The sequence below is a fragment of the Protopterus annectens genome, chromosome 2.part1 (genome assembly GCF_019279795.1).
Source record: "Protopterus annectens isolate FY-2018-M chromosome 2.part1, PAN1.0, whole genome shotgun sequence".
Lineage (NCBI taxonomy): Eukaryota > Metazoa > Chordata > Ceratodontiformes > Protopteridae > Protopterus > Protopterus annectens.
This window is the reverse complement of record NC_056729.1, coordinates 1,565,958,851-1,565,972,111: the sequence shown is the minus strand read 5'-3', so window position 1 is coordinate 1,565,972,111 and position 13,261 is coordinate 1,565,958,851. Positions and strand designations below refer to the sequence as shown.

The following is a 13,261-nucleotide window of genomic DNA, read 5'->3' as shown; positions in this document are numbered from 1 at the left end:
TGGAAAGTAGTGGAACTTTGTGCTGACCCAAATATGTAACTGTAATAACTTGCATTATTGGAGGAGATGGATATTTTAGCATGCTGGAAAATAAACTAGGAACTTTCCTGGGGCTAAAGCATATTATGCAAAGAGTGTTAGTATTATTATTTCTGTGTATTGAAAATTATAAATTCAGAACTGGTCACACTCTGACAATTCACTTTATTTCTACTTTATATGGCAGTGTTATTTGTAACTTTACAATAATGTTTCTTCTGAACCACAGTTTGCTTGGTTACAATTCTCACTTTGCCTTTGACCTGGATTGTGCCTTTGAGGGCCAGTCAATTTACTCACTTAGCAAATGTAAAAACATAAATGCAATAAACTCTCTGTTAACGGGAACTCAAGCAACCAGAGCTCTCAAGCAACCAGAAAACCAGAAAAAAAAATCGAAGAAATACAGTACAATTTTCATGTGTTGTACCTTATGTTTTTAGAGTTTTAGAGTTTTAAAAAGGAAGATAGAAAATAATTTCCCCTCTCTCCACAACCTAGTATAAGGTACGGTATTAGTCAGGCCTATTTTATTAGTAACTCTCAAGCAACCAGAAACTACAGATATCTGGCATCTATCAATCCCCATGGGTGTCGGTTAACCGAGAGTTTATTGTACAAATTAAAAAAAAAGGTATTTGCATAATTTAGGGAGTTTTTTAATCAGGGCAGTTGATAAAAACTGACTAGAGCTTGTAGAATTCTGCAGTTGTAGGCCATGTGATCTCTTTTCCCTGTGGTAGCTCAGAATGTGATTTTTTTTTTTTTTTTTTGTCTTCTGACTGACTGGTTGCTTTAGATCATGGTACAGTATGCGTTTTGTACATACCTCATTTCTGCAAACGGGTAGCAGCAGTACCCTTTTGAGGCTGATTAGAAGGTTAAAGGGCATGAAGCTTCAGCATGGATTCTGCACCCATACACACTGTAAAGAAACAATCCATTCCCAAGGGAAACAAGCAAATCTAAACATAAAATCAATCAGTCTGTAATCAAATGCATCATTCTGAAGTTAAGCTGACAGCTGAAGACAGAATCTTGCACTCTTTTTTTGCCAAATTTTGTAGAGTTCACTGAGGTACGTTGACATTGAATTATATGAAGTTAGGTAACTGGGGCAGAACCTCCAGGAGAAAAAAAAATAAATTTAATTTTGAGTGAAGTAAGGCTCAATATCGTGACTACTTGGTACAGAGGCATTATTACTACATGTTCATTTGTATGCCTCTTTACATCATATGAAGTGCACTGATTACTCTAGTAAAAGCTGTTGAAAAGTAATGATAGTATATAATGACAGAACAGTGTAAAACTTCTGTGTGGAAGATTTTCAGAACATATATCTCTAGTTAATCACTGTAGATTAATCAGATCAGACAATAGTAGTAGTAGAAGTAGCAAACTTTTGATCTGATTAATCTACAGTGATTGACTAGAGATATATGGACTGAAGATCTTCCACACATAGATGTTTCTTACACTGTTTTGTTTTTGGACCCACTATACTTGTTTAGTGGGTTGTTTTGAGTCTTGGTGGATACCACGGAGATTGCTTTTTTTTTTTTTATATATATACAATTACAGACTGATCCAGCTTGAATGCTACCTCAGTTTTGTACCCTAACACTGTTGTCTACTGGTGTTTGCACCAAACCCACAACTCTCATAGCCTAAAAGCATCCTGAGATGTGCCATTTTTCACGTGATAACTAATTTATCTTCATTGCAGATAAAAGTGAAACACCTTCAGGAGTACAGGAGGAAAAGGAGTCTGCCGAGGCTAAAGCTAAAAAAGAAATGGAAGTGCAGGTAAGATACTAAAAATTAATTGACAGTTACTCTTTGAGTGTGTATGTGTACTTGCTGTTTTTAAAGGTTAAGATAAAGTTATTTAGTAGACATTCAAGTAAGACCATTTGGGCAATGTGCAAAGAGTAAGGCCTACTACAGCCATGTCTGAAGTAAGCCAGATGGCTATAAGTCTGAGAAATAGATCGATAACCACTTCTGTTCTGCCTCATTTCAATTTACATCTGCTAGTTACAGATGTAGGCTTTATTTGTTTAGGATAATCTGTAAATGGGAAGAGATTGTTCAACAATATGGAGAAAATAAAACAAAAAATATTTGAATTTATGTCTGTTATCCATGTGTTTGTGTGTGTGTGTGTGTGTGTGTGTGTGTGTGTGTGTGTGTGTGTGTGTGTGTGTGTGTGTGTGTGTGTGTGTATTTACAAGTATCCAAATAAGAAACCGGTCACTTGGTTAAAGGTGATCATGTTATTAATGCAGTTAGTATTTCTTCTGTGGTAAATCTGGAAAAGATTCTGGCAGGTAAAAAGAAAGTGTATCATAGTTTCATAGGTTCATAAATGTATACTAGGCTATTGAACACTAGAACCTTTATAAGCCTAGCTGTGCAACCCAAATGTGTCTCACAAGTTATATGTTTTAGACATTTTTATAGGGGTGATTATTGGTTTCACCATCAAAGACATGGGGGATCAGACCAGGGTGAATTTTCAATTTCCTATCCAATGGCCCAGGTTACGCTTACTTACATAAGGTTAGGGAGGAAATTTGTTTCACATGGATGGGGAGTCTCTTCCAGAAAAAAGAAATTCTGTGAGATACATATCTGTCTGTCCAAAATGCCCTATTTAGATTGCAAGTAGAATTTAGGTCTTTAGATCTAGTTGTTCGTATGCTGTTTGTTATGTAGATGTGGAAAAGGGTCATTAGAGCAGGGTCCAGGGATGTCTTGTATATCTTGGATTAGTGTATGCTTCTATATATGCAGTTATGCATGTATGTATGTATTTGCATTTGTTATCAAACATCTAAGAGGGCAAATTAAGTCTACTAAAGCCAAATTTGAAGTAAAGGTAACTTCACAGGCAAAAGGCAATCACAAGACTTTCTTTAGCTATATCCAAAACCTTAAAGGCTGCACACAACAGTGTGCAGAACTGATTGTAAATGGAGCCACCTACACAGAGACAGAATATATAGCAAATCTGCTGGCCAACAAATTCTGCTGCAATTTCATCCCATATCTCCCCCAGCCACCTCTTAGGAAGTACCATCAAACAACACCCCCCCCAACTATCACTAGGAAGTTTGTCCTAGATGTGCTCTCTAATGCCAAAAACATTACATCAATGGGCCCTGATAATATACCAGGATACTTCCTAAATTGCCTGCAACATGACCTCTCAGGACTACTGGAGTCACTGTTTAACAGTAGTCACCAGACAGGCTTTGGGCCATATGAATGGAGAACTGCAACAGTTGTCCATCTGCACAATGGTGGGCTATCAACAGACCCCAGAAACTACAGACCCTTAAGTCTGGCTAATCACATATGCAAAGTCATGGAAAGAATTATCATGGAAATAATTAACAAGGACATAGAAAGCCTTCAAGCACTGGATCCAACCAAGTCTGGTTTTGTCAAGGGCAGATCATGCCTACTCAGTCTGGTGGACTTTTTTAAGAAAGTCACCAAGGCAACATATTAGGGTAAAATGGTGCATACTGCCTGGCTTGACCTGGCTAAGGCACTTGATACAACACTAGCATTTAAACAAACTCATGGATATAGGAATAAACCCCTATTTTACACCCTGACTAGCCAGCTGGCTCTTAGATAGGACCTAGGAAGTTAGGATATGGGAGACCACGTCCACAAAGAGGCCAGTCACAAGTGGAATCCCACCGGGCTCTGTGCTGGTTCACTCCATTTTGGTATCTACCTCTGGAATGTCAAGGGCAATATCAAGGGCTTCTGGCTGACCAAGTTTGCAGATGATTGCAAATTAGGACAAGTCATAGAATCCTCCCAAGACATTAGCATCCTACAGGAAGGATTAACACAGGCAAATGGCTGGTGCCAAAGCCACGGCTTAAAACTCAAAGCCAAGAAATGCTTAATACTACCCTTTGGGAAGTCGGACACACTAGGATATTACCTAATCAATAATACACCCCTAAGGGAAGAACCAGTAATCAGGGATGTGGGTATGTGTATAAATGGTAACCTGGCTTTTGATCAACATTTGTCTACGGTATCATTCAGTGTTACTCAGCTTATAAGCAAAGGCATGAGATCTACATCCAAGGACATCACCATTCCACTGTGTTCAGCCATCAGATCAATCCTTGATTACAACTCCCCTTCAGTAAGTACCTGACCAGACACACGCAACAAGTGGAGCATCCACAGAGGTTCTTCACAAAAAAATACAAATCGTAAACAGAATGTCCTATGCAGATTTTCTCAAAGCCCTATTTCTACACTTGGTTCCTACAGACTGTTGAGAAGTGATCTATGCCTAGCATTCAAGGCATCCTTGGATCCTACTCTTATAGACCTTTTGCATATTTGCAAAACAAATAGCATCAATATCACTTGATCTAGGATATAAACTTTGCTTTCAACATAAATAGGACTTTGGAGAGACAAATATGTGTCTTACAGAATTCCCCTCGTCTGGAAGAGCTTTCCCATCTGTGTGAAGCAGTGTTCTTCTCTAAGCCTATTCAAGAGAAACCTGGACCAGTAGATCAGAAATTGGCAGTACATCCCTGGGTCTTGCACCTATATCTCTAATGGACAGAGGCAGCCTGTAAATCTTGCTGTAGCTCACATGTACCTCATAAAATAGTCTCTAAGGCACATAAACTTGCAGGATACAATTGGGATGCATGGCTAGTCTTATAAACACCCTAGTAGTCATTAGCCTAGTATACACCAATGAACCAGGAAGACCCAGCTGGGCATACTTTTTTTTAAGAGGCCCTTTGATGTACCTTGTCAAGCAAATGGGGGCAGCCTTGATAGTGATGTGGATGTAATCACTATGGACACTAAGGTGCATATAGCTTTGACTGTCCTTGTAGCAGGGACCTTCTACTGATCAAGGTAGACTGTGGGCATTTAAGAGGCATCCAACTCATTAATTCTACACCAATTCCTTGATGTTAGGCTGTGACATGTGTATGAAGCATATGTGGTTCTCATGAACCACAGACGAGACAAAGAACAGTATGCAAATGTCTCATGAAATAGCATGTTTTCCTGAGGGTGAGAGGCCACTGATTGCACTGTACCAACACTACCAGCAAGGCCCTGCCTGGACAGCATGGATAGCAGTCCATCAACTGAAGGGATTCCACTCTACCAACTACTAGACTGTGTGCAACAGACAATGTATTATATGCATTGAATCTGTGCACCACCTAGGCAATTTCCATGAATCACACATTTCACATTTGTCAGACCTATATCAGCAATTTTTGTTGGGGGTCTTCACACAGGGGCAGTTTTTTTCTGCTCCCCCACACTTACCCACCATCGTCCCTTGCTATCCATATACCCATTTGTTCCTCATGGGGCAGAGCTGTTCCTAGACCATTTGTTCCCAGTGAGGCAAGAGACAATTGCATGGCCATAATTCTGGCAGCTATTAGAGCCTTTTTTGTGAGTGCATCCTAATCCTACTCCTTGGTGGTGACATGAACCCTGTATCACCATTGAAGGACCATCTCTGCCCTTCTAATATGTTAGTATGTCTGCTCCTTGACATACTTCCACAAGAGCTGCAACACACATTGGCTTGGATGCATCCACCCACCCACAACCCTCCCTGCCTGACCTGATTTTGGAGGAGTAGCTTGCACCACACCTCCAAGAGTGCCAGGTCACCAAAGGGGAGGAGACCCAACTATCTCTCCTCCCATATGAGCACACTGAAATAAATCACTCATCTCTTGCCCACCAATGACCAGCTGTTACAGCTTACTAATCTGATAACTGTTCTCAGGTTTTCTGGGTCGCAGACAGGAGTTTACCCCTCTGAACACAGAGCTGGGTGCCACAGGGGCAGCTTATTAGTGATGCTGCTTATGGTCTGGTTATATTGCTAATGGCACTGATATGCAGCCACACTGTTGCAGACCCGCAGGATCATCAAGCATATGTTTTGATGGATGAAGGCTTGCTTTTACTTCCTGTTTTCCTCTGGTGGCATGCTGCAGTATGCTCCAAAGACCTGCAGTAGGATAGTTGCTACCTGTGCAATTCTGCAAAAAGTGGTGGCATGCCAGTATTTAGAGCAGAGGATTGTTGTCATTGTACAGACAGACAAGAGCTAATGGAAGAGAAAATGCTATTTGAATAGCTGTTTGAGGATCCAGCTGTAGGAGAAAACAACGCAAGGCAGAGGCAGGTGCAATACCCTGCAGCACTGGCAAGGAGGCAGTGTCTCTAACACAGCTATGGGCAATATTAAACACAACAAAGATTAAAATTGATGCATGCAGTACTACACCCAGGCTTTGCTGTATAATGGATGGACTGGCCACATGTTGAATCCGATATTATCTCTCCATGTAATACAGCAGTTATGACAGAGCACAGTTGCTGTCATATGTACACGTTGGAAGGGACACAGTGACAGAGAACAGCAGTGGACACATTGGTGGACGGGAGAAACTAAGAATGTGGAAAGAAGTGTGTTACCTGGCTGGAGATTTGAAGTTGCTGGGTATGCTGCACTGAGAGAGGGTATGCTTCTTGAAGGGGTGTCCGGATGTAGTGGGTACTTGTATGTGAAATAAGCATGCAGTCAGTTAATAGATTTTTAGCCTTAAGAAAAAGTACACTGTTTACCCTTCAATGAATAAACTAGATTATACACAGTTATGTTTCTTACTGAAGTGATAAATGGTGCAAAGATGGCATCTACTAACAAAAATATTTTCTTCAGTATATCACACTTCATTTGTTTTCACAGAACTCCTTGCCTGTTTCCCTTTAAGAATTAATTATTGTTGTTTTCATAGAAAAAAAATGTCTCATAGTTCATAGTTAGATCATTCCCTGATTGACTACCTACACCTCTAGACAGACAGTCTCCTATTTCAAAGCTTTGCTGGTGGAGGGAAAACAGCTGATTGTTTTATAGATGCAATAAATAGCTCGTCTTAAATATAGGGAAACTATCATTTTACATGCTTTCCATTTCCAGTCTGTTTACTCAGAAAAAGAAAGAAACTCTTCCACCTTTGCCTGCATCACAAACCAAGTACATTAGTCTACATATCCACTTTGATAATGCCAGGGAAAAACTCCGTAATTGAATACATACATATGATCAGTACATTTTGACATTATCCCCAGCGTAGCCCAGGATCACAATATTATGCTGCGTATATCTAGCTTTATCTTGTTACAGTATAAACCCCATTTAAGCATACCGTTAACAAATGGATGGGAAATCAGAAGAAATTCACAGCAGGTTTGCCCCCCCATATCTCTGATAGAGGCAGACAGTAATGCCCACATTAACATACCCCCACCTAACCTCTAGAAATTTCCTAACATACCCCTCCTAATAAATGGCCATGATACACAGGGATACAAGTGGGGTGGATTGCATGGCTAGGCTTATAAAGGCACTGGTGGTCTTTAGATTATTCTATACCTATGCACCCATGAATATGTCATGCTTTAACTTCACTAGCATAAACAGCAGCCACTGATAAGATCCCACAACCTCACATTTAAAATACCTCTGCATACTGTACCGAACTACATTATGATGCAACATGCAGTTTAATTCATTAAATTTACTATATACGTATTACTAAGAAAAAATAACTTTTTCTTGCATTTCCTTCTTGTGTCCCTTCATTCCCTTCTAATCATTAATGCTAAAGAGGGAATTATGCTTTAGAGCCCTCTCACCAATCTAATGCAGCCCTTAAACTTCCAGTCTTTTTAGCTACTTCTTTCAGAAGCACAGTTTTCCTGTCCAAACTGCATCTGACAGAAATGGCACATTACAATTCTTTCATTTACTTTCTTCTTTCTCATTTCTGCTGGTCTTCTTAGGTTCATAGGTTCATAGGTAGGTACTAGGCTATTGGCCCTGGGGCCTATACAAGCCCAGCCAAAAAGGTACCCTGGCTTTTGCCACCTAAGAAAATTATTTTCCTGTGCCACTGTCGAGCAGAGCCACAGAGGTGATCCCTGGGGTGAATTTCCTATTTCCCAACCAATCATCAAGATTTTTCTTGAAGAGTGCTAATGAGGAGCTTTGTTTGATATGGATAGGTAGTTTATTCCAGAGTATGGGAAGTCTCTGGGACAGGAATCTATCCCTCCGGCATGTTCTGTTTATTGTGGTGACAAGGATTAGGTCCCTAAAGCGTGTAGCTCAGAGGGATTGGGATTTCTTTAAGTGGAGCATGTCCAACAGCTCTGGGTTTGACATAGCTTTGTATGTTAGGCAGAGATCACCTCTGAGTAGGCGATATGCGATGGAGTAAAGCTGGAGTTTTTTGAGATGGTCTGCGTAGGGCATCTGTTTAAGGCCGGTAACCCTCTTTGTGAGGTATTTCTGTGGCCTTTCCAGTTGTTATAGATGTCTTGTGAGGTACATACCAAAATGGGCGTTGTACTCTATAATGGGTCTAATGAGTGATGAGTAGAGGGGAACAATGACCTCTTTTTTTCTGGATGAGAAACCTTTTGTGATGAGGTGTGCCACGTAGAAGGATTTCCTGACTACTGTGGCGATGTGATTATCAAAGGAGAGACTACTGTCCACCTGTGTCCCAAGGTCTCTTATCACACTTTCAGTGTTAAGTATACTACCACCTATGTTGTAGTTCATGGGTACAGAGTTTTTACCAAAGGGGATGACAATGCACTTTTTGGCATTGAGCTTGAGGCCATGGATTTGACACGAGACATCTGTCTCAGTGAGACCCTTTTGTAGGATGTCCACATCATTAGGAGTTTTGATTATGGCTCCTAGTTTGCAGTCATCTGCGAACTTCATTAGTCAAAGACCTTCTGTGTTGGCCTGTAATTCAGAGAAGTAGATACCAAACAGGAGAGGACCCAGGACTGAACCCAGTGGTACTCCACTTGTCACTGGTCTGAAGTCGGATTTGGAGTCTGCTACTTTCACAGTATGGATTCTGTCAGTGAGCCAGTTGGCAGCCCATCTTATGACATAGGGATTTATACTTAGTTTAGTGAGTTTATCTATAATTCCAGAGTGGGGGATGGTGTTGAAAGCCTTAGCAAGATCTAGATAGGCTGTGTGAACCACCTTACCCTTGTCTACAGCTTTGGTGACTGCTTTAAAGAAGTGTATCAGGTTTAGGAGACATGATCTGCCTTTTACAAACCCGAACTGGGTGGGGTCCAGAGTTTTGAGATTACCAATGTCTTTGTTTATAAGTTCCATGATGATACATTCCTTGGCCTTGCAGACCAGGCTCGTCAGGCTAATGGGGCGGTAGTTCCTGGGGTCTGTAGTGGTTCCCCCCTTGTGGAGTGGGATAACTGTTGCTGTGTGCCATTCAGCAGGCACAAAGCCTGAAGTGAGGCTATGATTGAACATAGTACTTAGGTCGGGTGCCAGTTTGTTCTGTAGTTCATGTAGAACGCAGCCTGGGATGTTGTCTGGTCCCATGGATGCTGTGTTCTTGGCTTTGGAGAGTGTGGTTTTTACCTGTGCAGCCGTGATTACAGGAACTTTGCATTCTTTCGGTATAGAGATGGGCTCCTTAGGGGGTGAGAGGGGGGTAAAGTTAGCACTGAACCTATCTGCCAGGATGTTGGCAATATCAGTTGGGTCTGTATATTTAGTGCCATTGTGCTGTAAGCAGATCTGAGTGTTGCCACTGACATTCTTGACATAGCTATAGAATACTTTGTGGTTGTCTTTAGAATCAGTGGCGATTTTGTTTTCGTAACTAGCTTTGGAGGATTTTATCAGGGATTGCAGCTTCTTACTGAGGCTGACCAGGGAGCTCCTCCAACCATGGGATTTTACTCTCTTTTGCAACAGTTTCTTCCTTCTGTTGTACAGTTTGTTTATAGCAGAGGACCACCAAATTGGCTTCCTTTTTTTGGAGGATAGCGTCTTGGTTCTGTTTGGGATAGCACGATCCATGTACTCATGTAAGTGCTTATAAAGTGCAATTGTGTAGGATTCAGTAGTCGTAACTGTATTGTCCATCTGTATGGGTGTCATGAAGTTCACCACTTCTGTCTTAAGAAGCATGAAGTTGGCTTTGGAGAAATTTTTTACCATGGTTTCCTTAATGGTGTGGGGGGGGCAGGATGTGGATATCTGGGGTAATTAGCTTATGGTTGGATCGGACCAATGAGGCGTTGACTTCAGGTGTGGAACACCGGTCACTCATGTTGGTAATGACTAGATCTAGGATATTGTTGCCCCTGGTGGGGGAGTGGATAAGTTGATCCGGGGCATTGAAGTTTATGAATTCCAGAAAGTGTTGGGCGAAGGAGTTGGTACATGAGTAGTTTTCCCAGTTAATGGTGGGGTAGTTGAAATCGCCCATTATTAGGGTGTTTTTCCAGTACATCAAGAAAAGAGGAGTGGGAATCCTGGGACATGGTGGGTGATCTGTAGCAAGCTACAATTTGGATTGCAGTTTTGCCCAGAGTTAGTTGCACTTGGATAACCTCGGCTGCTTTATGCTGAGCAACTAGCCTGGAGTTGTGGATATCCTTAATGAATATGGACACACCTCTGCCTTTGGTGTTAAGGTCCAGGTTACATAGCTGAAAAGTGTGGTATGGGTTATAGCCTGGTAGTGCACGGGTGCTCTCTGGAGCCTTGAACCAGGTCTCAGTCACAGCACAGATACCAATGTTCTCCATTTTAAGGAGTGGCTCGAGTGAGTGCATTTTGAGATTTAGACTTCTAGCATTGAGTAGCATCACCCTCAGTTTTTGCTTGCCTGTTCCTGTTATGGTGGTGAATTTGTCATTTGAACCTTGCCTAAAAAAGGCACTATAGGGGCGGCAAGAACCTTAGCCAGTATCCGGAATCCCAGGGGTGACAGGTGCAGGCCATCTCTGGCAAAGCATCATGGTCTGACGACCATGTCATCCCAGGCAGACAGGTACCGGATCCCTTTAGAATGGCACCAGAAGCTTAGCCAATTGTTGAAGTCAGTCATTTTGTCTTTGTACTGCGGCATCATTCTGGGTGATGGCAGAATGCTGCTCAGGGCTAGGGTCATACCTGCCTGGGCTACAAGATCGGAGAGCTCTTCCATATCTGTTTTCATGTAGTCCAGGGAGGTATGTCTCAGGTCGTTCACACCAACATGGACAATGACAGAGTCATATTTGTACTTGTTGTGGAGTGACCTCAGTGCATGGGTTATGTGGCGGATCCTGGCACCCGACAGGCAACTGACAGTAAACTTCTCCTTGTTTAGCCTGGTGAGTGAGACATCAGTGTGCCTGACTATAGAGTCACCTATGACTAGTGTGTTGGGTACATTGTTTTGCCTTATTACTAGTGTGTTGGGTACGTTGTTTTGCCTTATTTTTCCTTATCATCTTGACCACTCTACACCAGTCTTTTTATATTTCTCCTAGTCTTTTGGGTTTCTAATACCATGACGGGAATGTACCCCATTCCTAAGTCAAATTATGATTAAAGTTCATAAAATTAGTATTATTTCAATCTTTGATGTCAGCCAGTAGTGCTGTTCGCAGCACCCGCAGTGTGCCCAGTAATGACTCCTTCTGCAGTTCATATGGAGTTACATGTATTGGTAGCATATCTAAATACGACTGTAAATTCTTTTTTATAAGACCTGTTACTCCTACTACTACTATTGGAACTGTCTGGGTATCTTTCTTCCACATTGCTCTTGTTTCTGCCTGCAAATCCTGTTATTTTATGACGTTGTGTCTCTCTGTATCCAAGACACTGTAGTCACTGGGTTGGCAATTTCAGTGATCAATACTACTTTTGTCTTCTTTTCTTGGGCCACTACATCCAGTTTTCCAGCATCTATCTTTTGAACTCTTGGTAATGGATGATCCCAAGTGATGCAGACTTCATTTTCTATGATGCTTTGTGGCTCATCCCCAATGCAACAGTCTTGCCACATTATTATGCCTTTCAGTATACAGTCCTTCTGCCATTAGTATGTCACAACCAGCAACGAGGTGTGCAACTATTTCCAAGTCGGTTTTACAAAATCTACATTTGTCTGCTTTTCCCACATGTTCAATGGACTTTATAAACCAATGTGTTATGCAACCCACTATCTTGGGCCACCAATATTATCCTTTCATCTCTTGGTTTGAATTCGCCTCTCCTTAACCATTCCTGTGTTCGTTCCTGATCAACATGAGGTTCTTCCAGAAGTTTTTTATACTTGCAAATATATTCATGCTTTTTCCACATTTCTTGCCTTCTCATTTGATCCTTCATCTTGTATTCTTTCTTTTGTTTTTTGGCACATTCAGTTACTGCCTGATTTTTATCTACTCGTTTGATTTCCATTCCTGCTTGATACCGATATGCTTCTGCTAGGTTAAGCAGACAAGTTATCTTAGATTTATTCTCCTCAAAACTTTGACTATGGGTCTTGTGAGGTCAGCAGATGTGTGGAGTCCCACGATTGCAGATCTGTACACATAATTAATTTCAAGTAGGTCCATCCCTCCTTCGGAACGGGGAATATATAATCTTGGTATGCACTGATTTTTATAAATCATTTAGTGAGCATAAAGCATCCTTCTTGTTTTCTTATCTAATCTATCCAACACGTTTTGAGGCCAGTTAGTCACTCCAAAACTGTAAGTTAGGACAGGAAGAGCAAATTGGTTTATAGCTTGGATTTTGTTCCTAGATGTCAGTGCTGTTTTCAGGTTTAACGTCTTCTGAAGTATTCCTAAGTTTTATTTGCATTTATTCGTGTTTTATTGTTGATCCTTCATCAGTTCCTAAATATTTATACACTCCTTCTTGCTCAAGTTCTTTTATATTACATTCTTCTCCGAAACTTGATGTTTTCCTAGTGTTGCAGTTTTCCTGCTTTAAAGGTTGCTTTTGCACACTTATCAAGACCAAATGACATTCTTATATCATTTGAAAAAGTTTTGACAACTTGCAGTTGTGCTTTCAGTTCCTCATCTGATGAGCTATACAGTTTTACATCATCAACAAAGAGAAGGTGAGAAGTCTTTACACTTTGTTGTTTTCTAGGAGCCAGATTATAGCCATGGCCTAAGCTGTTGAGTAAACAGCTTAATGGATTAAGGGCAAGGCAGAATAGTAGCAGTGACAGTCAACCTGGAATATCCCCCTTTGAAAATTTTATCCCTGGGATAACAATTTGTCCTTTATCATGGCTTAGTTGCAAAGTGG

At 41.1% G+C, this 13,261-nt stretch overlaps 1 protein-coding gene across 3 annotated transcripts in view; it reads left to right on the top strand.

The window, feature by feature from the left end:
- CHD5 (chromodomain helicase DNA binding protein 5) overlaps nucleotides 1-13,261 on the top strand; it is a 2,140,358-nt gene that overhangs the window by 1,698,224 nt on the left and 428,873 nt on the right. For all 3 annotated transcript variants that reach the window (XM_044063016.1, XM_044063014.1, XM_044063013.1), the window contains exon 29: nucleotides 1,769-1,848. In XM_044063016.1, coding sequence (XP_043918951.1) covers nucleotides 1,769-1,848 — 80 coding nt within the window. The remainder of the gene's footprint in view (nucleotides 1-1,768; nucleotides 1,849-13,261) is intronic.